This window comes from Kogia breviceps, chromosome 1, assembly GCF_026419965.1.
Source record: "Kogia breviceps isolate mKogBre1 chromosome 1, mKogBre1 haplotype 1, whole genome shotgun sequence".
Classification (NCBI taxonomy): Eukaryota; Metazoa; Chordata; class Mammalia; order Artiodactyla; family Physeteridae; genus Kogia; species Kogia breviceps.
The window spans coordinates 46186683-46214530 of record NC_081310.1 but is presented as its reverse complement, the minus strand read 5'-3'; the positions used below and the strand labels follow the sequence as shown (position 1 = coordinate 46214530).

Here is a 27848-nt window from a genome sequence, read left to right as displayed (position 1 = left end):
GTGTTCCAGGCATTGTGCTAAGCGCCTCCAAAGCATTATCTCATTTAATCTTCAGGCCACTTGTGCCAGTTATTAAGCTACTGTCTCTCAGCTCAAACCCACCCTCTCGTCCTCTGCTTTGTGATGCTGCAGTTGAAACACTGCAAACTTCAGTTCTTTTTTGTCAGTTTCATGTTAGGTTTCATCAGTAGGGGCCACTAGAGGGAGATTGGAAGAAAGAAGGAGAATGGACTGGTTGGTTCCTTTGGGTTTACTGGAGGTTCAAGCAGCAGCATCCTTCTAATGGCTCTTTACCGTGGCAGCAGCAGTTGGTTCTAGTCTCTGTCATCTCTGTGCCCTTGAAGGACCAGCTCTATTATGTTCTTACAAAGAAACTCCATCACCAAGCAAATGGCCTCTCCTTGAGGAAACCTACTTTCTGTTTCCTCCCCTTGTTCTCTGAGTCCAAGAGGGGTGGCTGCTTCCTGCAGTTATTCATACCTCTGTGTTATCTCAGTATTTCAAATAGTTTTGCTCTTTTGCTCCTCCAGTATCTTTTAACCAATTCCCTACATTAAATTCTCTCTGTGGAAATCTTGACTGGATCTTAACTGATACACTGTTCAAGAGGCAGAAACAGATGGAGACTTTGAAATCCTTTGTTTCCTGCCACCTAAGATACCAAATTAACACCATTAAGACTATCTTAAAATACAGATTTAGAAATGAAAAAAGACAGTTCAGAAAACATAAATAAAATGCTGTGAAAGTGATCACGTAGTAATGGGGCCAGAGGTTTCAGAAATGTGTTTTTTGTTCTCGCTCTTATTTCCATTATCAATGCACAATGAACCTATATTCACTTTTGTATATGTCATAAGTTATATGACATTATTATATTATATTACGGTGCATACATAAATGATTTTCCTGTATAGTTCTGATTTTAGGTATTCTGTGTCTATTCTTTTTCTATTAGTTAAGAAAGACAAATGCATGGCACACATTTTGCCATTCAGCATTTCCATATCCATGTTAGGCATTCACCACTCATCTCACCACTCTTTCTGGCCAGATACAGATCCAGTCTCAGAATCCTTTTCAAATCACAGGCAGTGGCACTTCCCTGGTGGTGTAGTAGTTGGGAATCCACCTGCCAATGCAGGGGACATGGGTTCTATCCCTGGTCTGGGAGGATACCACATGCCATGGAGCAACTAAGCCTGTGTGCCACAACTACTGAGCCTGTGCTCTAGAGCCCATGAGCCACAACTACTGAGCCCATGCGCCACAACTACTAGGGCCCATGCGCTACAACTACTGAACCGGCGCTCTAGAGCCCGAGAGCCACAACTACCGAGCCCGTGCACCACAACTACTGAAGCCCACTTGCTCTAGGGCCCATGTGCTGCAACTACTGAGCCCTCGTGCTGCAACTACTGAAGCCCATAAGCCTAGAGCCCGTGCTCCGCAACAAGAGAAGCCACTGCAATGAGAAGCCCACGCACTGCAATGAAGAGTAGCCCCCACTCGCTGCAACTAGAGAAAGCCTGTGTGCAGCAACAAAGACCCAATGCAGCCAAAGAAAAAAAAAAAGAAAAAAATCACAGGCAGCCACTACACTTGATCAAATTTAGCCCTCAAGTGAAAACCCATTCGCCATCCTTGCGATCTATCTTCAAGTTTATGGAAATTTCTTTACTTTTGTCATCAGAATTTATCTTCCAGATGGTCATTCAGACCCTAAAGAGTTATAAAATTTTTACGCCATATGATATGTAATAATTTTTAGTTTGAAGTACGTATTAGTTAAGACCCAGTTAGGAAGCAGAACACATTTTAGATAATTCAATACGGAAAATTCAAAATGGAAAACTAATTAGAAAGGCTTTGGAATAACAGAAAGGGCATGTGAAAAATCGTGGGCCAACCCAAAGTTTGGCAACAGCAGGAAGCTCCTGCTTTGAGGAGATAAGACCGTGTTACTAAAACTCAGGACTTGGAGCCACCTAAAGGGAGCTGGAAGCATGGCAGGAATTTGCTGGAGGAGTTCTGAGGCCAGAGAGGCAGCTGGAATCACAGAGGAGATACTAAGGACACCATCCAGTCAGAGAGAGGAAGAAATACACACTGGTTTCCTCCCTCTCCCTGTCCTCCAATCTTCCACAAGTACCTGCCATTGTCCCATGGGCTGGAAGCCTGTTGGCAAGGCTGTGTGGAAAATGTAGCTTGCAAGAGCCAGCTCTCTGTGACACAGAGCAGAGTAGTAGAAGGCTGGAGAATGGATCTGAGGACAAAGAGGCAGTTGGCTTTTGAGTAGTATGGGCATTACCAAGTTATACTCAACAGTCACTGGGGCAAAATGGCAGTGAAGGCATGTCCGACCTTGTCTCATCGACAGGCTCTTCGGTCCCGGGACATCACAAGGACACGGCAGGAGACGGTTTCATCTCTAAGCCAGTGGGTCACAGAACACTGTCTGACTCATTGGACAGCAAAGGCCTCAGGGTCACCTGACATTTGACTTTTTCTGAACACACGAAGTTGCTCCTAATTATTAAGCACAGAATATGGCTGAGGTTTTCTTCCTGGGAGAGGTAGTAAGAAATCAATTACACTAATGTGTAGCACTGTGTGAAAAGACATATTCATAAACTCTAAGAAAAGGCAGTTCTGGTGAAGAAACAAGATATCAAAACCTGTGCATCCCTACAGAAATCAATTCAATTAAAGCACACACTGCAAAGTCCTGGCACAAAGAGGGTTTTTTTATTCCCCTCACTTTGGAATAGTGCAGACATGAGCCAAAGCCTGGAGTCCCACATGTATCAAGAGAAATTGTCAGCTGTTCTATATAACGCTGAGGTTTCATTTGACACTAAGCTGCTCATTCATTGGTTCACTTGAAATGACAATGAAAAAGGAGGTGGTGATGGAAACAGGGCTGGGAGCCAGTAGGTTATCAAAATCAGGCTGGGTCCTTCCTTGATCAACATGTCAAGCTATGCTGTCCTGAAAGGCAGGAGGCTTTTGTTTCCCAAGATCTCACTCAAGTATCCGGTGTTACCAAGGATGCATGCAGACAGAGCACAGAGAACAGGGCAAAAGAACCATTAAAAGCCAACACAAGACTACATTCAACAGATAGAGCTTGAGTCACGGTTTTTCTTGACTCTGCATTATCCTCATGAGACAGACAAAAAACAAGCCCAACAAATCCCAAACCAAGCCAAACAGACAAACAAGCAAACAAGCTTGGAAACAAGCTCTGCACCCTGAGTTGTCTTCCTGATCGTGGTAGGTTTGTATTGACCCAGCCACATTCTCTTTTATGGTCTGACATAGGGTAACCAGCCAGTGATTTGTAAAAATCTCAGTGGGAGTTTTTCCCTTTCTAGGAAACTCAATAAAAAGCCAACTCATGAATGGCGGAGGCAGGATGGTGTAATGTTTAGAGTCAGACAGTCCTTGGTTGAGAGGCCTTACTTCTACTTCACTGTGAACTGGGGCAAGTTCTGAGATTCTGAGATTCTGCTTCCTCTTTCCTGAGAGTATCCAGTTCACAGAATTGCATGAAGATTGAGGACGAGCCAGCAGTTAAAGTGTTTAGCACGGTGCCTGGCACACTTAAGTGTGGGATGTACACATTCACATCCAGGAAGTTCCAAATGCAAAGGGGCAGAAAAGCAAAATAGTTAGAAGAAACCCTTCCCTTCTAATATTCCTGTTTTGTCCCCAGTTGTCTTCTCCTTTCTCTTTTTTTTTCTTTTGCTGGCCCTGGAACAACCATCCCCCATCCCAGGGCTTCCACTAAGTTCCTGAGATTCGCCCTCTGAGAGGTATTGGGGTGAAGCATCCAGCCTTTTTTGCTCTTCTCTGTTGCAGCAGAGATTCACTGCTGCAAGGTGGTGAGAGGGACGTTATGCTTATGTAGCCCAGCCTGGGTAAAATCACCTCTTCTTTTCATGGTGAATTCACACCCGGGAAACTTAGATGCTTAGGTGCTCCATCACTGGCTGGGTGGAATAGACACCGTTGAGCTCTCTCATCCGATCCCCTTTATTTAGCAGACCAATCCCCATAGTGGCTTAAAGCAATAACCATTTTATTGTGTTGCATAATTTTCAGGGCCGGGAATTCAGGCGGGGCTTGGCAGGTGATTCTTCTCTTCCATGTGACATTGATAGAGGTCGCTGGGTGGTGTGCAGCTGGCAGACGGACGGGTCTCGAGGGGCCAAGACAGCTTCATTCATGTGTCTGGTGCCTTAGCTGGAATGTCTGGAAGGCTGCGCTCAGCTGGGACAGTGGCCCAGAGTGCTTACATGTGACCTCTCCAGCATGGTGGCCCCAGCACGGTGGCCTCAGATTTCTTCTCCAAGAGTAAGAGTTCCAGAGAAAAAGGCAGAAGGCCTTTTATGACTCAGACTTGGAAGTCAGAGAGTTTCACTTCCATTCTCATCTATTGGTCAAAACAGTCATCAACCTGCCCAGATTCAAGGACAGAGGCAGTAGAAAACCATTCTAGTTGGGAGGCGTGTCGAAGAATTTATGGGGCCATCTTTTAAAACTGCCAGTCTTTGTCTTCTTTTAATAATTCCCACGTGCGCGCACAGACCAGAACTCTCACGGTTACTTTTCAAGAGGGCCAACTAGTGCCTAGGCACTTAATAGCTGGCTATTGAAGAATTTAGAGGGAATCACATGCGTTGGTGGCAGCACAGATAACATCTATTTAAAGTTACTTTGGGCTTCCCTGGTGGTGCAGTGGTTGAGGGTCCGCCTGCCGATGCAGGGGACACGGGTTCATGCCCCGGTCTGGGAAGATCCCACATGCCGCGGAGCGGCTGGGCCCGTGAGCCACAGCTACTGAGCCTGCGCGTCTGGAGCCTGTGCTCCGCAACGGGAGAGGCTGCGACAGTGAGAGGCCCGCGTAGTGCAAAAAAAACTCCCCAAACCAAAAAACAAACAGCAAAAAAAGTTACTTTGTAGAGAGGGGGCAAAAAAGATTGAGGTTCTGAGCTACAGTTCATAATAGCCAGCCTCTCCCAAATGCCTCTACAGAATACAAGATAAGAATGTGTCAGGCTGGGCCTTCTGCAACATTATTCTTAGATGCCCAACCTACAAATTGCAGCAACTCCCATAGAGTCCTATATGTCTCTGTCATAGTTCTTGTCACTCTTGTAATGATGGGTTCAATGTCTAACTTTCTCTATAAAATGCCATTCTCGGTGATGGAGAACAAGCTTGTCCTACCACCCAGTGTATCTCCCGCACCATGCACAGTGTCTGAAATGCAGCAGATGTGCAATAAATACATTTCATTGGCTAATTATTTGGAGATGGTAGAAAGAAGATGAGAATAGCTAGTACCTAACAATAAGCTTATAATTTGCTGTGAAGGATTTAACTTTTTTTCTACTTAAGATGATGGGCTATAAGACCTATGTATGTATCAATAGAATCTAAAGTATAACATTTAAAGTTTTAATAATTCTCCAGTTGGTCTAACCAGATCACTCCGATTATTAAAAGACACAGGTAACATCCACACACCCGACACTTACTGACAGCTTTGTTTATTATTTAGTTGATTATTCCATTTGTATAATCGTACAATGATTCTCTTTTAAACAATACTGCTATACCTGAAGTTGGTCACACTATACTCTCCCTTCCTTCTATAGTAGTAAAGTGGTTTTTTTTTTTCACACTCGGTTTTTTAATAGAACATTTTCGAATATCAAGAAGTGCGATTAACTGAAAGTAATGAACGGACCCAACTCCACGGAAAACAACTGCACACCCGTTAAAGGTCTAGTGCTATTACGGTGGGCCATGTCCATCCAGGAGGAAACACCAGTGGCCTCGTGGGATCCCGGGGCTGGCAGAGTGTTGGTAGGTATAAGCAACTCCCTTAAGACCTGTTTGGCAGCTTGGAAAGTTGAGGTGTAATAGTGGCCCCGTCCACCACCCTTCTAGTCAGAATGGGTTCCTCCAGTCAAACTGTGGGCAGTGTCGTCAGGGTGTGAGCGAGCTTGCCTTCCTTGGGCAACATCCTCGAGTGAAATCCGCAGGGGGCCCGAGCACTCTCTCCTGCTCTGTTCAGGCCTTATTTTTAACTTGAAAGTAGGTGGGACCCAGGCATAGAGGTTGTGTGTACAGTGTGTATGTGTGTGTATAGAGTGTGTGTGTGTGTGTAGTTTGTGTATGTAATGTGTGTGTATATCCTGTGTAGTATGTTGTGTGTGTACAGTGTGTATGTAGTGTGTGTATACACTGGGTGTAGAGTGTGTGTATGTGTAGTGTGTATTTCTGTGGCTGTGTGTAGTATGTAGTGTGTGTGTAGTGTATATAGTGTATGTGTAGGGTGTGTGCATACAGTCTGTATGTGTATAGTGTGTGTGCCTATAGTTTGTGTAGTGTGTAAATAATGTGTATAGTCTATAGTGTGTGTGTGTACATATGTACAGTGTGTATACTGTGCATGTAGTATGTGTATATACTGTGTGTAGAGTGTGTGTTGTGTGTGTGTAGTATATGTAGACACTATGTAGAGTTTGTAGAGTGTGTGTGTGGTGTGTGCACATGTAGTGTGTGTGTTGCATGTGTAGTGTGTGTATATACTGTGTAGAGTGTGTGTGCATGTGTGCACATACTGTGTGTATGTGTGGAGGGCACAGGGGACACTGAAGGAGGGCGAGGGTCACGGAGGGAGAAGGGCGGGGCTGAGGAGGAAGCGTATCAGGCAGGAGAAGCAGACAAAGATGAGGAGAGACCTGGGGGGAGACAGGGGGAGGGAGGGAAAGTGTGAGCATGCTTTATTTTAATAACACAGAAGGAGGGACAAGGAACGGTGTCCCTGATGCCACTCCCTGGTCCCCCTCTCTGGCCCAAGGTCCTGGTCCTCTGCTGTGTGGACCCAGCTTTCTGTGCAGACTTGAATAAAGGAGCAGCAGCGGAAAACCAGCTCTCACCCAGGCTCCGCCCCATTGGCTGGGGTCCCGCTGCTGCCTCCTGTACCCCTTCCTCTCCAGTCAAGGTGAGACACTGGCTTCTGAGGCATTTCACCCGCCGCCCGGCATTGACCCCAGCGGGTCTCAGAGTTTTCTGCCAGCCTCTGCTCTGGAACTGAGCGGGGGTGCGTTCCAGAGTCGATATACTGTCTTTCCATCTTTCTGCAGAAAGATGCAGAGAGGGGCGTGAGGTCATCTGTGCTTGCAGCCCTGCCACACGCTCACTCTCAGGCACTGGCGGGGAGAAGGCTTGTGCTGCAGATCCGTGGTCCCAAAGGGCGCCCCGGCTGCAGGGTTAGGATGCACTGTGCCCTCCCCTCCCACTGCAACGCACTGCAGGCATATCTGTGCCACGGGGCAGGGGGCCAGGGAGAGCTGCACGTCCCGGCAATACGGAAAGCAGAGCCAAGGGGGGCGAGGGGTTAAAATCCTGTGCTCTGGAGTCCCACAGCCTGAATTCAGATGGTGGTTCAGGTAGGTAAGAAACGAGCTGTTGCTAGAATTCAGCGATATGTAAAGTGTTTAGAGCAGCGTCCGGCACACAGTAAGCACTCAATAAACAAGTTCTGTCATTCTAACCACTTAGAAAAAATTCAATAGGGCTCAATGACAGGCCTTATAGATTCTGCATCTCCTTCCTGACCTTTCTCTTGTGCTTCCAAATGAGGAGCCCTGGTCAAAGGCAGGGCGGCTGAAAGTGTGTGTTCAGGCCTCTGAGGTGTGTGAGGACAATTAGGGCCATTGCTGGTCCACAGAGCCCTGCAGAGCTCTTTCTGAGAGGCTGGACTTCCTGTTGGCCAGGCTTCCACTCACGCCAGTGCCAATGGTTGGGGAGCGGGGCAGAAGCAGTGGCCTGGCCCTCACCTGTGGTCAGGGGAGCTCACCTACACAGAACCTCTGCTGCTCCTGGCAACTAGATGGGGGCTGAAAATGGTGGAATCCTCATCTAGAGAAATGATTTGCAAAACTAGCAACATAACTAAGCAAATTTGGCAAAGGGGAGAATGAACGGAAGTGTTTTGTGATGGGTAATAACTTGAGTTCACTAGAACACTGACATGGAGGTCTTGACCCGTCCTGACCAGAGCGGACGTCAGCCAGGACGGATCTGTGCAAGGTAAGAGGCGCGGACACCACAGAGAACCCGGGCATGCGATGTGCACTGCTGGTCTGCAAAAGTTCACCCTGGAGGTACAGGAGTTTCTTAAAAGAAGAAACTACATTTTCTTTTCTAGAACATGGACTGCTAACCAGACTCCCAGGTAGACTGCTCTGCAGGTGCATTAGACAGGGAGCATTTTATTGCCTCTTAAGGATATATTGTTCAGAGGAGAAGGCAGAGTTCTCCCAGAGGGAGATTTAATTCCCTTAAAATGGGCGAGGACCTAAAAATCCAGGAGGCCGACGGGGGCCCATAATGGAGGCTAAGTTCACCTTTGCAGTGTGAAGATAGCAATCTGAAGGCCGGCAGTGGGGGATGGTGGTGGGGGGGAAACCATGAGACCTACACAGGAGCCACCTTCCCAGTTTTCTTGCTGTTGTTCTCTGTGAGCAGCTCTCTTAGTGTGAGAGCTTCTCTAGGACATCTGAGGCTGGGGTCTGAGGCCACTCTACAACTTTCTGGCCTCATCTCTGTCCCCAGGTGCAAGGGACATAGGAACTCAGTGAGCACAGGGTGCACCAACCTGATGGCCCTTCCATGAGAAGCATGGCAGAACCCGAGCATTTTGATGAACCTCTTAGACAAAAAATGAACAAAACAAATTAACCGCAAAACAAGCCCCAAAGTAATTCCCTAAGAAGAAATTTAGCTTACTGACCACACACAGATGGAGAACATGATACCCGAGAAGTTCTGCAGGAAGCAAGGATCACCTTCTCCCTGGTTTAGATGTTGCCTGTGGAGGTTTGAACGTTCCCTTAAAAATATTAAAAATCCACACACCAACCCAGACATTGCCCCTCCTTTCTCCCGCTTCCTTTTGGCAGCTGCTCTCTGGCATCATGGCGCTAGATGTCTTTGCTGTCCCCATAATCGTTGTAAGGGATGCTCAGGGTCTGCTCCTCACACGTCTTCCTAAGGTCCCGGCTAAGCTCTGACCAGTCAAGTCCGTAGGGCTTGATCTCGCTGTAGCGGCAGCCCAGGTACTTGAGGGAGCTGCGTCGCAAGCTTATCTTGGGTTCCTGAAGGAGTCCATTGCACCAACTGCTGAGATCCCCAAGCTGAGAAAGGATGAGGCCAGCTTTCCTATGGATCAAGCATGGAGGATGCTTAGGTTAGAAAGAAGAGAAGGCAGGAAAGGTAAACGGTGTGAGACTTTAAACTTCAAGAGGGAAGAGCCCCATTTATTTTGCTTACTGTTCCATGGCTGGCACTTAGAAAAGGGGGGACCTCCATAAGTACTTGTCAAGAAAATGAATGAATGAATGGAAGAATGAACAAATGAATGAAATAATTAATTAATAAGGATGGACGAGCAAAGTAGGGCACCAAAATGGAAACAAAGAAACACAATGCAATAAGGACAAATGAAAAAGAGAAAATGACATACTTTAGTGGGAATTTATGCTCTTTTAAAATCATAGAGCTGACAAATGAATTTACTTTAAAGCCAGTGATTTATCACCATTAAATGACAAATAATGTGTTTGACTGGATATTTCCCTTTTCGAGGGTATTTCTGAACTGAGTAGAAGCAGCCAATATATTGCACTTTGGGGGATATCAAGTGTAACTAATTATGCCTGGATGAAGGTAATTATAGTGTAATAAGCGCACGAACAATAATGCCCTCAGTGCATATTGGCATAGGGTCATTCTTTGGGGAAATGCAGACTCTCAGTGGCACGCATCACCTAATTAACCCCCAGGTGAGCTCCTGCTCCGTTCTGCAACCTCCCCCGGAAAGTCAGAGGCTAGTGCCATTGAGACCCCTGAGACCCCATCCAAAGAGTGGGAAGGAGAGGAGGTGATGAGAGGGCACCTGAGCTGTTGCAGATCCCTGAGAGAATGGGAAGAGGAGGGCAAGGTCTCCCCAAGTTCACACACACTGTAAAGGAGTGATCCCACTGGCCCAAGAATAGAGTGTGAGACCCCCTGCACATAGCTTGGGGAAGTGGGCTATCGCCAGGATCTAGCTCACCGGTGTACGGCTTCTTCTTGGCGTCCACTTCTGGTGTTAGAGATGGGACTGCCTGATAGCCAGTTCTCAGCCCGCAATGGCTCTGACTCTGAACACTTAGGATAAGTGAAGGAAGGGGGTTCCCCTCATTTAGCTGTGTTCTTTCCCTTCTTCAAAAAACCATGGGTGACCAGAGACCCATGAAAGAATAGTCTCTTATTCCACCAAACCCATGTGAGGCTCTAAAATCTGTTCTGCAAAGTTCAATGAACAGGACCCCTTGCTGTATTTATCAACTGCTAGGCTAACTTCACATGTGAGGAAGCATCTCTTTTCTAATTCAATCAACAATTCTTTCCAGAAACCGGAAGTTTCTTCACCAAGTTTAGAATGAGCATTTCATGCCTCTTCTTCCGTCCTGGCTATGAGCATCGCAAGGGGTGAGCTCACCGCATTCCTAGGAGGGCAAGCGAGAGACGGGCGGGGATGACGGACGTTGGAAGCAAGGTGTTGAGCTGTGGCAGCAAGGTCAAGGGACCAAGAAAGTGTGAGGTCATCGGAGGCCAGTCAAGCTTTCTCCCACTGCAATGGTGGGTCAGAGAAAGTCAAACAAACACTCTGCCGACTAAGTCACATCTTATGCAGATTGTCTCTCTTCTGCCGGTCAGCCTCTGCCGTTTGGCCAAGCAGGTTTTCCAAAAGTCGTCAATGGGGACTTTGGTGGCCTTCCTCTTAATCTATCCTGCTGCATGTCATTAGCTGTTGACACATTCTTGGGATGTGGACGACGGGGGAGAGAAGAAAGAGTAAAGGGCAGCATCTGCCTCATCAGAAATGGATAAAGGAACACATCCTACCATCCTTTCAAACAAATGGATTTAATTAGCCCATGGAGTTTTTTGTGGCTATTTTCATTGCTCACTTTTTAAAAAAGATAATAATTAATCTGGGTGTGTCCTTGACCATCTCAGAGCCGCCTTCTTTCTTAAGAGCAATGTGACCAATTTTGTCCTCAAAGTATTTCAACTTTCATGGAGGCTTCCATGAATTTTAATGGCATTGGATTTAACTGAAGCAAGGGAATACTTTCTGCTTGCTTGCAGGGCATACGTACCCTCTGACCCTTTTCTATTTATTCTCACAACTAACTCCAAAGTGGGTTGAAGTATCTCAAGGCAGGAGACTTCTTGTTTCCTGTGGTCCCCCCCCCCAGCTCCACGACACTGAAAAGCAAAACTTGATTTTCCACAAGCTAATGAAACTACAATTTTTCCTCCTAATATATAGCCTTAAAAAAACAGTATTACACATGAAAGAGTCTCCTGGGAAGACTCTTGAGAGTCCTCTCTTTTTGAGAAGACAGTGTCAAGTCAGCAGCAGGCCTTACTTTACTTTACCTACACTTTCTTCATTAACCAATTTTCCTTCTGACTCTTGAGTTACAAGAGAAATTTTAAAAGCAGTACAAATTCCCTTGGAAATCAAGATGATGTATGCAATGTTAGTGCTATTCAAATTGTGACATTTATGTTCCCTGACAAAGAACTGCATATATGTACTCAATAAATGTCAGAAGGAGGGAGGAAGGAGGCAGGAAAGGGAAGGGGGAGGAGGTAGCATGAAGGGAATTGGGGAGAGAGCTGGAGAGAGGGGATGATATTAGGTATGAGTAATAATAAGGGCAGGAGTAATGGTAAGGTATGGAGCAGGGAGGCTATTTCTTAATATATATCTACCTTCCAACCCAGGGTTTGCTTTTTACCAAAATTGAGACAGAACAAATTAAAGCGCCCTTATATATTTCCCTCTGTGTCCTGTCCATAGCCATGGTATCTGTTTGCCCAAGAATAACCAACCTTTATAAACTTTGGGAAATAATTAGATTCTTCCTGACCTTACACATAAAATCATTTTATTTTAGGAAGGTAATCCTAAATTTTCTCCTTTCTTCAAAAGTAAGAAAATAGGCAGCAGGGCAAGGGATGTCCTGTACAATGGTCTTCTAGAAAAGTTGATAAATTCAGGTCATACGAGGCATCCTGAGACTAAGTCTCCTTTCCGAATGATCAGATGTCAGACAAATGGGATGACTTTTGGGTGATACTTTTATTGATCCCTTTTGGCAGGAGAGCAAGAATTCTGAGTGCCAGAGTATCCTACTGTACTGATTTTCTTCCTCTCTTTCTTGCTCTTCTTTCCTTCCTTCCTTCCCTCCCTCCCTCCCTTTCTCCCTTCCTTCCCTACGCATTCTTCCCATTCCTCTCTTTCCAAGAACTCTATCTGGGCTATATAACCTAAAAGCAGGGGTACTGAGTATTAGGAAGTTGTAGCCTTGGGGCCAGGGCAAGTTGGCAAACACTACATTATCCTAACTTTGGCCAAGTTAGATGTCAAGACGGGTCATTGGCTACCCCCATTCTGCCTTTCAAGAGAATGTAGAATTTAGCTTGAAATACGTCTGTATAATGCATATAACATATGTAAAGTTCATATGCAGTAAATATTTTTGGATAACCTCTTTAATAAAATTCCTAATTTTCTTTCAAAAGACTAAGCTTTGGGCTCCTACAGTTTAGCCTTTGGAATGCTGTGTCAGCATGATAAAGAGGGGGTATAACAGCTCAAGGGCAAAGGTTTTTTCAGAGTTCAGGAAATGCATTCATGGCTTGACTTAAATACAGCATAAATACAGCTTAACCATAACTAATCAGTATGAACTGAGCTGTCTAAAAGCACAGGACTTACAGCAGCTAAGCTCACCCAGGATATCTGCAAATTCATGGATGCAGTATTATAGTGGAAGAGGTACAAAATTTCAAAAAGCTGAGGTCTTTAAAAGAGATAATGAAGTTTACTGATTACCTGGGGCCTAATTCATCCTCACACCGCCAGGTGAATTCTCCAAAACTCTCATAATGCTGGTTATAGTGGTAGAGGACTCGATGGAGGGTGGGGGAACCCAGATCCAGAAGGGTGTTGTAGGCGGTCTGCTGCTCCTTCCCACTGGTATAGCCATTGAAGAGATTGTAGATCTTGTCTGCTATTTCTGAGGATGGGAGAAAAGGCCAATAAATAAGATTTTATATATACATATATACATACACATATATACATATATGTACACACATATACATATATGTACACATATACACATGTATGCACGTATACACACATACACATACATATATGCACATGTATACACACATACATATATACACATACATATATATGTACACACATATATGCACAATATCCATATATACATACATATATGTGCACATATACATATATACACATACATATACACACATACATATATACACACATACATATATACGCACATATGCACACACATACATATATACCCACATATACATATATACCCATATATACCTATATACACACATATACATATACATATATATACACACATACCTATATACACACATATACATATATACACACATATATACACATACACATAAATGATTATAAATACAGGCACATAGGTGTGTATATGCATGTATATGTGTGTATATATATACATGCGTGTGTGTGTGTGTGTGCGATATTACTCAAAAGAATACTGAACCTACTGCCCTATCAGGTTTCAGTTTTCTCTTCTATAAAATGAAAGGCTTCAAATAGAATCTCTCTCTCTAAGGTCAATTTCGGTGATAATATTCTTTGTCTTCACCCATGTTTCCTAATAATACAGAGTCTGAGGCAAGAGCTCATAGATTGATACTTTATTGGCAAATGCAATCCCAGAGAAGCAGGAGGGAGGATACAGAGAAATGAGGCAAGAAAGGAGGCAGAGTGAATATAAGAAAATGCTCTAAGGAGTTGATGGCTATGTTTTGCAGGAGAGGATGTATGAAGCTATTGGATCCTCACTGGTCCATCTGGGAGAAAACAGAAGAGACTTTATATACAGCTCCCATTCAGGATTGGTCCATGGGGACTTTTCACATTTGTCCCCATGAGGCATTAACTCCCCTGCACCTCTAGGCTGCATGCTTGGGTACAAAGTGAGTCCTGCAAAAGCAATGGGGAAGCCCTGGGCAGCGGGGAGCAGCCTTCGGCTCAGGGACGAAGTCAGGAACTGTCAGGTCATGCCTCCAGCAACGTGAAGAACCTGGAGTAGCCACAGTACCAAAAGCAACCTGGCCCCATGACTGCAGGAATGCAGGTCTTTTTGCTAGGGCCACCCAGACAGGTAGGAAGGCAAGCTTGCAGATCTGTGCTGACATGTACGTTGAATCCAGTGCATTCTGCAGTTCCAAATGAGTGATCTTTTGGCTTAATTTATACCTCTTATACTTCTGCCTCCAAGGTATACATTGCCAAGATTGAACTTGGTGATGTGGCAAAGTGGCAATGAATTTGTGTAGCCTTGGCATTTTTTCCTGTGGAGTTCAAAGCACTTTATCATTAAATATTTTCTCATTAAACCTGTCAGAAAGGAGATTTGTTGACATTTTCTTCCTAAACAGCTGGGAACTGATATCTGGAGAGCTTTGTCTCAGATCCGGTGTTAAATCTGGAGATGAAGAGACTAAGTCTACAGGCTTCTAAGCCAGACTTTGCCCACTTGACCCCCTGTTAGCCTAAAGGCCCTGATCCCTTGTCACCACTCCAAGTGAATTCAAGGCTGCTGGTGATGACTGAGTCATTTTAAGAGTTTCCTGGGTTGGAATGAATAAAATTTCTACCTCTACTCTGCCCAAGCATTGCAATAATTTCCCTTTTTGTCTATCTTGCCCATTGCCTATGAAAACAGGAGCCAGACCTTACTTCCTCAGTGTCCTGAGTAGCAAGAACAAGGCCAGACAAAATAATAGATCAAAAAATGTTAGCTAAATGAATGAAATTTATGACCTTGGCAGTCATTTGAATCCAGTTTGGTGGAGAAGTTTTTGGTGATACATCTCCAGACATGGGTTGTACCAACCCTTTAGCAATTAAACCCTTTTAACCAGCATCTTTAAGCTGCAATAAAAATAATTTCAGCTGAGAAATCCATTCAGATTTTCAGGACTTTAAAATTCTCAGGTTGTTAAAATAAGATCAAGAGATAAAGTGGACAGTGATTTAGACTATAAAGATCTCTGGTATTTATTATACAGAATATAAATAAAAATCATATAGAATATAAAGAGCTCTGGTATTTATGTATTAACAGCCTATTGATTGCCAAGAACTTTACATGTGTGAATTCTAATCCTCATACCACCACTGCACAATGAATATGAATGTCTTTGTGCTACAAATGAGGCCAGGTTACCTGCCCAAGGTCATAGAGCCAGTGCGGGCTGGAGTCAAGCTTTAAAACTCTATCCATCTTCCATTGCTCTTTTGCACCTATGCTCAGGAGATGGTAGTGTTTAACCAATTTAAGATACAGGAGGCAGGGTCTTGGGGGTGCTTTCTGGGGTGACTATTTCTGGTAGAGGACATTGCCCTGGCTGGCCCATAAATTCCAAGTAAGAGAGAGTCCTAGTAGATATGCAGGGAGTCTGTCATTTCTAGAGTAGAAATAGAAAGAAGCAGGACTATTCTAAGAGCTGTGCTTGCTCACTGGGAGGCAGGGAGTACGTACTTAGAGAAGAATGACCAGCAGTGCAGAAACGCAGGTGAACAGACCAGAGCCCAGACAGGGAGGGTCGGGGTTCCTACTCTCATCCTTTTACTGCTGTCAATCTGTTCTTATTTCCAGTGATGGGACATAGCATCACAGGCCTAAGGCCCTGGTTGTGACAGTCTGCTGAGCAACAGTGATGACTGAGAAGGTGTTTTCTGGCATATTTATTATTCTCCTAACACAACAGTAATATCCAGCTAGAGTAGGCTAATGCTTCCCGTTAGCAGAAGCATTTGTGCCTGAGACCAGGTGGGATAGTCCCAGTTTCTACCATAAATGTCCTAAAACCAAGATAATCTAACGCCAGGGTGTGCTTAAAAGACTCCATCGGTAAATGGGATATTATATTCAGAAAAATCTACACGCTAGGCTCCTAGAGGCCGAGTATTTCTGGTCCTTCCTATCTCCAATGAGGGAATTTATGGATACTATTTCATTAGCCTTCATAGCATCTCAAGAATTCACTAACTCAAAGAAAGTTAAAGACTATAAGATATTTTTGGTTATCATTTAACCCCAGCTTTCAGCTTCACAGAAGTCTCGAGTTTTCCAAAATAGGTATCTGTCTTCCCTCTCTTTGACATGCATGGTGTTCAGGAAGAGTTAAAATGCAGGTGAAGAGATGGCAGGGTGGCTATATACACAGCTTCATCACACACCCAAAAAAAGAGAAGGCAGCCAAGATCTCTCGGGCATCAGAATAAATGAACAGAGCTGGGACTGAAGGCTTCAGACCCAAAAGTATGGTTAAGATAGACACCATAGGGAATGTAAATTGATACAGCCACTATGGGGAACAGTATGGAGGTTCCTTAAAAAACTACAAATAGAACTACCATACGACCCAGCAATCCCACTACTGGGCATAAACCCTGAGAAAACCATAATTCAAAAAGAGTCATGTACCACAATGTTCATTGCAGCTCTATTTACAATAGCCAAGACATGGAAGCAACCTAAGTGTCCATCAACAGATGAATGGATAAAGAAGATGTGGCACATATATACAATGCAATATTACTCAGCCATAAAAAGAAACAAAACTGAGTTATTTGTAGTGAGGTGGATGGACCTGGAGTCTGTCATACAGAGTGAAATAAGTCAGAAGGAGAAAAACAAATACCATATGCTAACACATATATATAGAATCTAAGAAAAAAAAAAGTCATGAAGAGACTAGGGGTAGGATGGGAATAAAACACAGACCTACTAGAGCATGGACTTGAGGATATGGGGAGGGGGAAGGGTAAGCTGTGACGAAGTGAGAGTGGCATGGACATATATACACTACCAAATGTAAAATAGATAGCTAGTGGGAAGCGGCCACGTGGCACAGGGAGATCAGCTCAGTGCTTTGTGACCACCTAGAGGAGTGGGATAGGGAGGGTGGGAGGGAGGGAGATGCAAGAGGGAAGAGATATGGGAACATATGTATATGTATAACTGATTCACTTTGTTATAAAGCAGAAACTAACACACCATTGTAAAGCAATTATACTCCAATAAAAATGTTAAAAAAAAAAAAAAGAATAGGCACCATGACATCAAATGGAGTTGGGCTCCACTACACTAGCTTTGTGGCCTTGGACATGTTACTTAACCTCTCTGGGTTTTAGTTTCCTTGTCTGTTCAGTGATGGTTAATAACACATATCTTCCAAGATTATTGTGAGGCTAAGAGTGATATCGAATGTAAAGCATTTCTTTAGCACAATGTCTGGACAAAGCAAGTATACTTTTATTCATTAATTCATTCCATAAATATTTTTACTGAGTGCTTACCACATGCTTGACATTTTTCTAGGTACTTGGCTACACCAGGGAGAAACTTTGACAAAAAGTCCTCATCCTATGACACTTACCGTCTGGTGGTAGGACACATTCAGCTAAGCAATAAACATAATAAATAAGTAAAATACAGTGTGTTAGAAAGTAGGAAAAAGTAAAACAGGAGAAGGAAGATTGGGAGTGCTGGATGGGGCCTTGCAGTTTTAAATAGAGGCGTATCACTGAAAAGATGACATTCAAGCCATGGCTTGGAGGAGAGGAGAGAATGATCTATGAGGCACAGCATCTATCTGGGGCACAGCATAGGAGGGAGAGGAAATGCCAGCATGGAGGCCCCCCAGCTATGGTGGGCAGCAGATCTGAAAGCAGCAATAAGCCATGGTGTTTGGAAGTGAGTGAGGGGGAGAGTTGGGCAATAGCAGATATTATTTTTTTAAATTACTGTTGCTGGTTCTCTACTAGATCATGCTTTTCCCAATGCCATGACACAGAGAGAGACTGAAACACAAGAGTCCACGAGTGGGGAAATAGTCTTATTTAAATGAGAGGAGTGACTCCAGGAGCAGAAGGGAGCTTTCTTATCCCCCAGCAGTGGTTGCTCTTTTTCCTATGAAATAAGAATCCTGAGGGCTTCCCTCGTGGCGCAGTGGTTGAGAGTCCGCCTGCCGATGCAGGGGACACAGGTTCGTACCCGGGTCCGGGAAGATCCCACGTGCCGCAGAGCGGCTGGGCCCGTGAGCCATGGCCACTGAGCCTGCTTGTCTGGAGCCTGTGCTCCGCAATGGGAGAGGCCCGCGTACCACAAAAAAAAAAAAGAATCCTGGTAAGCACCTATACCTTCTGCCAATGGCTTCCTTGGCTGCCGTAACAAAAGTCTCCTGAATGGAGGTCCTAAGTCATCATTTGCATTATTTCGGGGGGAGCTACCTGAAACCGCAGTCTGTCCCTACACTGAAGTAACTGACCATAGAATTCCACATGAAAACTTGAGGACAATGAATCCCAACTGGCTTTATATTTTTGTCATTCTAAGCACTGTCCAAATTGCAAAGCCCCTTTCCCCCATCCTCCAAGTCTGTCTGTCCTCTCCCCTACCCTCCTCTCCTCATGCTGCTCTGTGCTTCCTTCACACCAATGATTCTCAAACTTGAGAATTAAACTCGATTCACAACCTGGAAGGCTTGTGAAAGCACAGACTTCTGGTTCCCACTGGAGCTCCTGATCCAGTAGGTCTCAGTTGGAATCTAGTATTGGCATATCTAACAAGTTCCAAGGTGATGCTGCTTGTCTGGACTACACTTTGAGCACCACTGTTCTATACTCATTCATTCTCTCAAAACTTTCTTACTTCCGCTGGGACCAACACTGTTACGTGGCAACCAACTCTCCCTTCACCCTTGACTTTGGAACACACTCTTCCTTCCCTCCATATCCCTGTGTTGGCTGAAACCTGCATGACACCTTCTCCAATACTGAGGGATCCTTCTCATACACCTGAAAAGAGCCATCTCCCCAGAAACAATTTTTTCTCTCAATATATGTAAAAGTCCCTCCACTTTAGAAACTTACCTGTCTCTTTCTATTTCCCACCACTCACTTCCTAACTATGCTTCTCTAGACATGGCAGAATCTAGCATCTGGTTATCTTCTCCACCTCATTTCTTATCACCATTTTGGGTGATAAGGCCAAAATGAAAGGCCTGCTTAAGTCTAGAGACTCCCCCATCATCAAAGCCAATCATTGAGCTGAGAACTTCTCCCTCTCTGAAATAATAAACCAAAATATCACATATGTACTGTGAATACAACCTCTTTTCATGGTTCCTATACTTCTTATTGCTACCAAATCTGTTCTTCAATGACAGAAACCCCAAGTCCTTTGACATCTTCGTTCACTCCAGGCATCAGTCCTGTATTTACATCCTTGTCTACCTAACCTGATCTACGCGGCCCATTGCTAGTGTCCTCAACTAGCTTGCTCTATCTTCTGCCTTTCCTTTACCTTCACATAGGCTGCTAGGGTCTGCCAGGGAAAAATCACAAGCAGTTGAACTAGGTGGTCTTGCTTGCATTCCCTGAGCACTTGGGACACACCTCTATACATCACTTTTCACAATATAGGATAAGGCTGGAATAACTCTTCTTTCTCTCATGCTCTACATCCAATCCATTTAGCAAATCCTTTGGGTTCTACCATCAAAATAATTTAGAATTGGACCACTTCTCATCACCTATATCCTGATCATTCTAGTTTAAAACAATATCATCTTTCCTCTGTATTGCCATAGCCTTCTTTCCACTTCCACCTTGGACCCAATATTTGGAGTCCATGCTCAACAAAGCAGACAGAACGATCCTGTAACATTAAGTCTGATTATGTCATTCTTCTGCCCAAAGTTTTCCAGGGCTTCCCATCCCAGTCCCTAGCAGAATTCCATTGCCTACTCTAATGACCAAGCACTACAGGATCTGTCCCACAGCCTCTCAGAGCTCCTCTCCTGCTCCTTTCCTTCTCATCATCTTTCTCACCAGAGGAGCCTCCTTTCTCTTCTTCAAACATGCCAAAGATGTCTGCACTGCAGCTCCTCTACTGGAATGAACCACCTCCAGATATCTGTGTGTTTTCCTCCTTCTCCTTCCTCTCAGCCCACTCTAGATGAAATTCTACCCCCTGCACTTCCTAAACCATTTCCCTGCTTATATGTCTTTATAACGTATGTCACTATCTGAAATATTATTTATTTTGCTACTTTTTTGCTTTGTCACCCCTGCTTAAATATAATCTCCATGAGGCAGGGGAATTTTGCCCCCAATGCCTAGACCATCTATTTAGTAAGGGCTTAAAATAAGTTGTCTGATGTGATAAATTCATGAAATCTGATTATAAAGTTCTTGAAAATAGATTCTGAGCCTAGTTCTTTTTGTTTCCTTAGCACCTAACATCAGGCTGTGGCATTAATTAATAAATGACTGTGGAAGAAGCAAATGAAGAAATGGATAGGATTTATGTTTGGCATCAGGAAAGGAGGATGGATGTTGGAGGAAAGATGGATGAGAACTAGCCTTCACTTAGTGAAGCCACATGAAGAACCCTTGAAGGTCATGCCCCAACCTAGAGACTAGGTGGACCTTATTACTGACTCTAGCCTTTCCTGCTGGGAAAAGGGTGTTTTCAGTAAAACATTGGTAGAAACTTCCTTGCTCAGTGACTTTACTGTCATGAGGCAGTAAAATTCTTCATAGAAAGTATCTAGTTTAGGAAAATGATCATATAAGAAATAGTGTCTGGACTGACATGTACACACTGATGTGTATAAAATTGATGACTAATAAGAACCTGTTGTATAAAAAAATAAATAAAGGGCTTCCCTGGTGGCGCAGTGGTTGAGAATCTGCCTGCCAATGCAGGGGACACAGGTTCGAGCCCTGGTCTGGGAAGATCCCACATGCCACAGAGCAACTGGGCCCGTGAGCCACAACTACTGAGCCTGCGTGTCTGGAGCCTGTGCTCCGCAACAAGAGAGGCCGCGACAGTGAGAGGCCCGCGCACCGCAATGAAGAGTGGCCCCAGCTCGCCGCAACTAGAGAAAGCCCCCGCACACAAACGAAGACCCAACACAGCCAAAAACTATATAAATAAATAAATTAATTTTTTAAAAAAAGAACAGTTTTTTAAAATAAATAAATAAAATAAGATTAAAAAAAAAAAAAGAAATAGGGTCTGGTTTCCTGCTAGATAATTAGGAGCTGAGGTCATGCTCTGGGTCACTTAAAAGGTAATTCCCATTTGTCACTAATTGTAAACTCAACCCAAGTGAGCTATATTTATGATCGCCATCTGGGTTTGAAGGAGGCAAAGCATATGTGTTTTGGTATAACGGCCAGGCCTGTATTAATCTGCAAAGATGTCCTCAACTAGTCGAACTCATTAATCTCCACATCTGCCTGGTAGAGGATTCCTCTCTGGCTGAAGGATAACGGGACCTGAGAATGTTATTTCATTGTCTCAGCATTAAATTGCTTCTCATGCTCCCAGCTGGTCTGCTGGGATTTCAGAAAGTCTTCTTTGTCAGGGAGCACAAATGGTCAGAAGCACATCTTGATATACTTTGGGGACTAGCATTAACACAAAGAAGCCCCACAGAGAGAAACAGTATAGCGGCCTCTCCTGGGCAGATTATTCTTTGTTGGCCACTCTTTATTCCAGAGTTGCTTCTATCCATCTATTCCTGCAGGTGGCATTGTGTGGCATCTCTCCTACGTGCTCTTCACCCCACTGATGTCCAACCAGCCTGCTGCCTATTCAGCAAACAAGTCCAAGGTGCCTACCACTGCTGGCAAGGACATCAGCAAATTCTCCAAAACGGAAGTAGCTGGGACACCTTCTCAACACCTGTTCTTACTCTGGCTTGGAGTAAGAAATCAACAGATGATGAAATAAGGGTAACTTGGGTCCTTCCCAGTCTCTCATCTAGGTGTCTTCAACCTCAGATTCTGCTTTCATCATCAAGGGATTTCAGAGACCTTCAAAAGTCATTCAGTCCATACCCTACAAACCAGGCAACACTCACTCCAGAGACAAGCACATTTGTCTTATACTTAAAGGTCTCCTTTCTACTATAACATCTCAGTGGACACCAATAATCCTGAAAATGAGAATTATTTTGTTATATAACTTGAACACTATTTTTTAATGTATTGATATGTCTTTTCTTCATCAGTATTGAGAGACAAAGCAAGGTTTTCAGTCTTTTACATAATAATCCTCTAAATATCTAATTTAACATTGCAAGCAAAATAGGGATTGATGTCAAATAATGAGTCTGAGCGCAGGCCCTGTTAAGATGCTAGCTTTGTGACCCTGGTCAGCTTACTACTCTGCTCCAAATCTCAATGTCTACATCCATAAGATGGGGGCAATATTCTATTCATTCAGTAAATATTTATTAAGTTTAGTTAGGTCCCATTTGTTTATTTTTGTTTTTATTTTCTTTACTCTAGGAGGTGGGTCAATAAAGATCTTGCTGTGGTTTATGTCAAAGAGTGTTTTTCCTATGTTTTCCTCTAAGAGTTTTATAGTGTCCGGTCTTACATTTAGGTCTTTAATCCATTTTGAGTTTATTCTTGTCTATGGTGTTAGGTAGTGTTCTAATTTCATTTTTTTACATTTAGCTGTCCAGTTTTCCCAGCACCACTTTTTGAAGAGGTTGTCTTTTCTCCACTGTATATTTTTGCCTCCTTTGTCATAGATTAGGTGACCATAGGTGCATGGGTTTATCTCTGGGCTTTCTATCCTGTTCCATTAATCTATATTTCTGTTTTTGTGCCAGTATCATACTGTCTTGATTACTGAGCTTTGTAGTATAGTTTGAAGTCAGGGAGCCTGATTCCTCCAGCTCTGTTTTTCTTTCTCAAGATTGCCTTGGCTATCTGGGGTCTTTTGTGTTTCCATGCAAATTGTAAAAGGAAACCATAAACTAGACAAAAAGACAACCCTCAGAGTGAGAGAAAATATTTGCAAACGAAGCAATGGACAAAGGATTAATCTCCAGAATATACAAATAGCTCATGGAGCTCAATATAAAAAAAAACAAACAACACAATCAAAAAATGGGCAGAAAACCTAAACAGACCTCTCTCCAAAGAAGACATACAGATGGCCAAGAGGCACATAAAAAGATGCTCAACATCATTAATTATTAGAGAATGCAAATCAAAACTACAATGAGGTATTACCTCACACAGGTCAGAATGGCCATCATCAAAAATCTACAAACAATAAATGCTGGAGAGGGTGTGGAGAAAAGGGAACCCTCATACACTGTTGGTGGGAATGTAAATTGATACAGCCACTATGGAAAACAGTATGGAGGTTCCTTAAAAAACTAAAAATAGAACTACCATATGACCCAGCAATAACACTACTGGGCATATACCCTGAAAAAAAAACATAATTCAAAAGGACACATGTATCCCAATGTTCACTGCAGCATTATTTACAATAGCTAGGACATGGAAACAACATAATGTCCAATGGCAGATGAATGGATAAAGAAGATGTGGTACATATATACACAATGGAATATTACTCAGCCATAAAAACGAATGAAATAGGGTCATTTGTAGAGATGTAGATGGACCTAGAGTCTGTCATACAGAGTGAAGTAAGTCAGAAAGAGAAAAAAAAAGATCATATAGTAACACATATATGTGGAATCTAGAAAAATGGTACAGGTGAACCGATTTGCAGGGCAGGAATAGAGACACAGACATAGAGAATGGACATGTGGACACGGTGGGGGGAAGGAGAGGGTGGGACAAACTGGGAGATTAGGAATGACATACATACACTACCATGCGTAAAATAATAGATAGTGGGAACCTGCTATAAAGCACAGGAAGCTCAGCTCTGTGCTCTGTGGTGGTCTAGATGGGTGGGATTAGGAAGGTGGGAGGTCCAAGAGAGAGGGGATATATGTATACATACAGCTGATTCACTTTTCTGTACAGCAGAAACTAACACAACATTGTAAAGCAACTATACTCCAATAAAAATAAATAAGTACATAAATAAATAAATATTTATGGAGTTCCTACTCAAGAACAAACTCTATGCATGGTTAATGACCTAAAAGAGACATTGACTGATGCTGGAAGTTTAGGTTGGGAAAGTTTCAATAAGAGAAATATTGTGTCTAAGCTGATGTGCTAGTAGCCTGAAAATCATCTCATTCATGTCTCCTGACTCCAGTTGTATCAGGTTGACCATGAGGGACACAATCCCACAATGTATACTCCTTAATATTTACTGAATACTTACTACTGGACAGGCACTTAAAAACACTATACGTAAATTCACTAGTTTAACTCTCACTAGAAACTTATTATCTAGGGTACCATTATCCCCCATCCCATTTTACAGAGTAGTAAACTGAGGTACAAGGTGAAGTAACGTGCTCAAGGTCAAGTAGTTAGATGGTAGAGCAGAAATTTGACCCTGGGTGGTCTGACTCCAGAGTCTACGTTTTCTGGAATGAGTCAGTCACCATGCTCCTTTCTAAGTGTTAGGCACATAATCATAGGCAAACAGAGACCAGAACTCTGCTCTCATGGAACTCACTGTCTAATGAGGTAAATAGATATTGAACAAGGCATTATAATAAAAAACTGAGATAAATGTTCTGAAGGAAAGAAACATGGTACTATGAGGGCATCTAGTAGTGGCCCTGGACCCCTTCTGGATGTGACTTTTTTTTTTTTTTTTTTTTTTTTTTTTTTGGCAGTATGCGGGCCTCTCACTGCTGTGGTGTCTCCCGTTGCGGAGCACAGGTTCCGGACGCGCAGGCTCAGCGGCCATGGCTCACGGGCCCAGCTGCTCCGCGGCATGTGGGATCTTCCCGGACTGGGGCACGAACCTGCGTCCCCTGCATCGGCAAGCAGACTCCCAACCACTGTGCCACCAGGGAAGCCCCCTGGACCCCTTCCGTACTGAGGAAGGACACTTGCTCTGAGATCTGCAGGCTGAGAGGAGTTAATCAGTGAAAGGGGTGGAACTGGAGAGTATTTGAGGTAGTGAGACTAACACGTGCAAAGGCTCCTTGCTGGAAATGGAAATGGTGTGTTGGAGGAACTGAGAAAGGCAGTGAGGCTTCAGGAAATACAGAGATTGATGGGGAGTGTGGGCAAGAAGAGGCTGGAGAAGTGGGCAAGGGCCCCTCCATTTAAGTCCTAATATGCCTGTTACATATTTTGATCTTCATCACAAGAGGAACAGCAATCCATTAAAGAGTTGTAAGAAGAGGCGTTACGTGATCAGATTTCTGTGTTGAAAATAACAGTGCCTTTAACTGTTAAATGAGGCAATAAATCAAAGTCCTTTCAGAAGGTGTAAAGTGCTACAGCATCAGTGATTTTAATTAAAGTAGGTCTAGGTCTCTCTACCCACTGTGACTTTGCATCACCCTTTGAACATTGTGGGATTGTGTCAACTCATAGCCAACTTCATACAGCTGGAGTCAGGAGCCACAGTTAGGGTGATTTGAGGGGTACCACATGCCAGCTTGGCAACAGCATTTCTCTTTTTGAAACTTGCACAACCTAAACTTCTAGCATCAGTCACCATCTCTGTTAATGTGCGTATGCTATCAGTCCATTAGCAGTCCAGCTGTTAATAGAAATTACTAGTTGATCAGATCACTTTCACTGGTGCCAGAGCCCCACAGAAGTGGCGCCCAAGACAGTTAAATTCTGGTTGTGGAGGGGATGTAATAAACCTTAGAGCAAGTGATGATATCAAGATCTCCAGGGAGCTTCACGAGAAGAAGCAGCGAGAAGTGTGCTATTCGTGTAATGGATGTTGACTGAAAACAAACTCTTCCTAATTGACAGGGGCTCATTCTGGTGCACTGAAGAGGGACAATTCTTTACCAAAGAACTGGTCCATAACAACTCTAAAATACAGAATGAAGATTTTGACACATCTTTGGTAGGGAGGGAGTGATATAACAATTAATTCTAAATCTGTAGCCTTCCTATGCTGTAATTCAAAATAATCTTTCAGATGTGTACCAAAAAATATGAAGGGAGTTAAGTTATCCGATCAGCCTCCTGAAGGCAGAGGTCACAGGTACTAAAGCACATGGTACCATGTACCTAAGCACCTGGTGTATCGCCATGTGTGTCTGGGGCCTTCACCAGTATCTCCTACTGGCTGTCTGACTTACAGACTATGTGGAATAACGGGATGCAGTGCAGATTTCTGCCAGAGCCAGAGGTTGAGGAGTTCCTGGAAAGGAGATGCTCCTTTCCTGAGCCTTGAATTCTCCCCCTTCCCTGCTGAACTCCACGTTGTTCTGTTTGACTCTCTTGCTCCCCCTTTCCCCATGGTGAGTGGAGGTCCCTGGAGCATCCCTCTGCAGACTCTGCTGGCCTCAGTGTCTCTTACCTTGGGCTTTGACATCATCCACCACTGGGCAAGGGGTCTTCACGATCACGTCACTTGGCCTGGAGCGTCGTCCTGTGTTGTCCACTCCCCACAGGGTGAACCTGGCGGGGAGGGGAGGGTAGCATTAACAGAGAGAACCTGCGGTCCAGCTGACAGCCAAGCCTTACTGGATGGGCGGGTTTTCCCCTGGCTGGTCTAGCCACCCTACCACGCACTTACTGCCATCACCAGGTCATAAAGTATGCAGTCTAGAGCCTCTTGCTCCTTCCTGGTAGGTCTTGGGCTGTCATTTTCTGTCTTGAGGATATTGCCTCATGGCGAGCATCACGGCATAGAGCAGTGGTTCTCAAAGTGGGGTCCCCGGACCAGTAGCATCACCGGGGAAGTTGATGGTAATGAACATTCTCATGCCCCATGCCAGATCTACTGAATCAGAAACTCTAGGGGTGGGGACAAAGATCTGTGCTATGACAAGCCTTCCGTGTGATTCTGATGCCAGTTACATTCTGACAACCACCAAGCTGAGGGAAAGAGCATGTATCTGTGGAAACAGATGGTCTCAAGTGGGTCCGAAGCCTCCACTCCCTGCCATGTGGAGTGGTAGTTAACTCCCCTGAGCTTTATTTTCCCTATTCTGTGAAATGGAGCTGATAATAAAACTGCTTGTAGGTCACTGCGATGATGAAATGAGATAATAAAGTACAGGAAGACCTAGCGCAGTACCTGGAGCTCAGTGACATTGCATAAATGATATTAATTCTGTTCTGTCCATCTTGTACCCAGTTGAGGCTTTTATGCCGAGCACTGAGGACAATTCTCCTCTTTTTTTTTTTTTTTTTTTTTTTGTGGTACGCAGGCCTCTCACCATTGTGGCCTCTCCCATTGCGGAGCACAGGCTCCGGACGCGCAGGCTCAGCGGTCATGGCTCACGGGCCCAGCCGCTCCGCGGCACGTGGGATCTTCCCGGACCGGGGCACGAACCCGCGTCCCCTGCATCGGCAGGCGGACTCTCAACCACTGCGCCACCAGGGAAGCCCTATTCTCCTCTTTAAGTCAGAAGTGAAAACACCAGAGCTGGGGAGTCCTGACTTGCCTGTGACTAGGGGCTCTATTTCCTGCATGCAGCTGCTTCTGACCCACTTAGATGCTACCCGCCGTGGACCAGGAGTCCAGAGTGGAAACCTTATGCTACCCCTGGCAACGAGAAGATGTGGTTCTAAGAGCCCCCTCCACCCTTCAACACACACACACACACACACACACACACACACACACACACACACACACACACACACACACCAGGAAGAGGATGAAGACCTGGCCATCGAAGGCTGAATGTAAAATTTCCCCCTTGGG

The 27848-nt window shown here is 44.2% G+C and overlaps 2 protein-coding genes across 4 annotated transcripts in view; one reads left to right on the top strand and one right to left on the bottom strand.

Annotated features, from left to right (window-relative positions):
• Positions 1 to 21849, top strand: part of PAPPA2 (pappalysin 2) — a 328458-nt gene extending 306609 nt beyond the window's left edge. Inside the window, exon 22 of the mRNA XM_067031083.1 lies at positions 21784 to 21849. Coding sequence (XP_066887184.1) covers positions 21784 to 21828 — 45 coding nt within the window. The 3' untranslated portion in view covers positions 21829 to 21849. The remainder of the gene's footprint in view (positions 1 to 21783) is intronic.
• ASTN1 (astrotactin 1) overlaps positions 5543 to 27848 on the bottom strand; it is a 328942-nt gene continuing 306636 nt past the window's right edge. For 2 of the 3 annotated variants that reach the window (XM_059073144.2, XM_059073133.2), the window contains exons 21-23: positions 26493 to 26593; positions 12980 to 13163; positions 5543 to 9243 (exon numbers count right to left, since the gene is read on the bottom strand). In XM_059073144.2, the coding sequence (XP_058929127.1) occupies positions 9006 to 9243; positions 12980 to 13163; positions 26493 to 26593 (523 nt within the window). In that variant the 3' untranslated portion in view covers positions 5543 to 9005. Of the gene's footprint in view, positions 9244 to 12975; positions 13164 to 26492; positions 26594 to 27848 lie in introns of those variants that run through there. The other variant, XM_067031110.1, reaches the window with a different exon arrangement.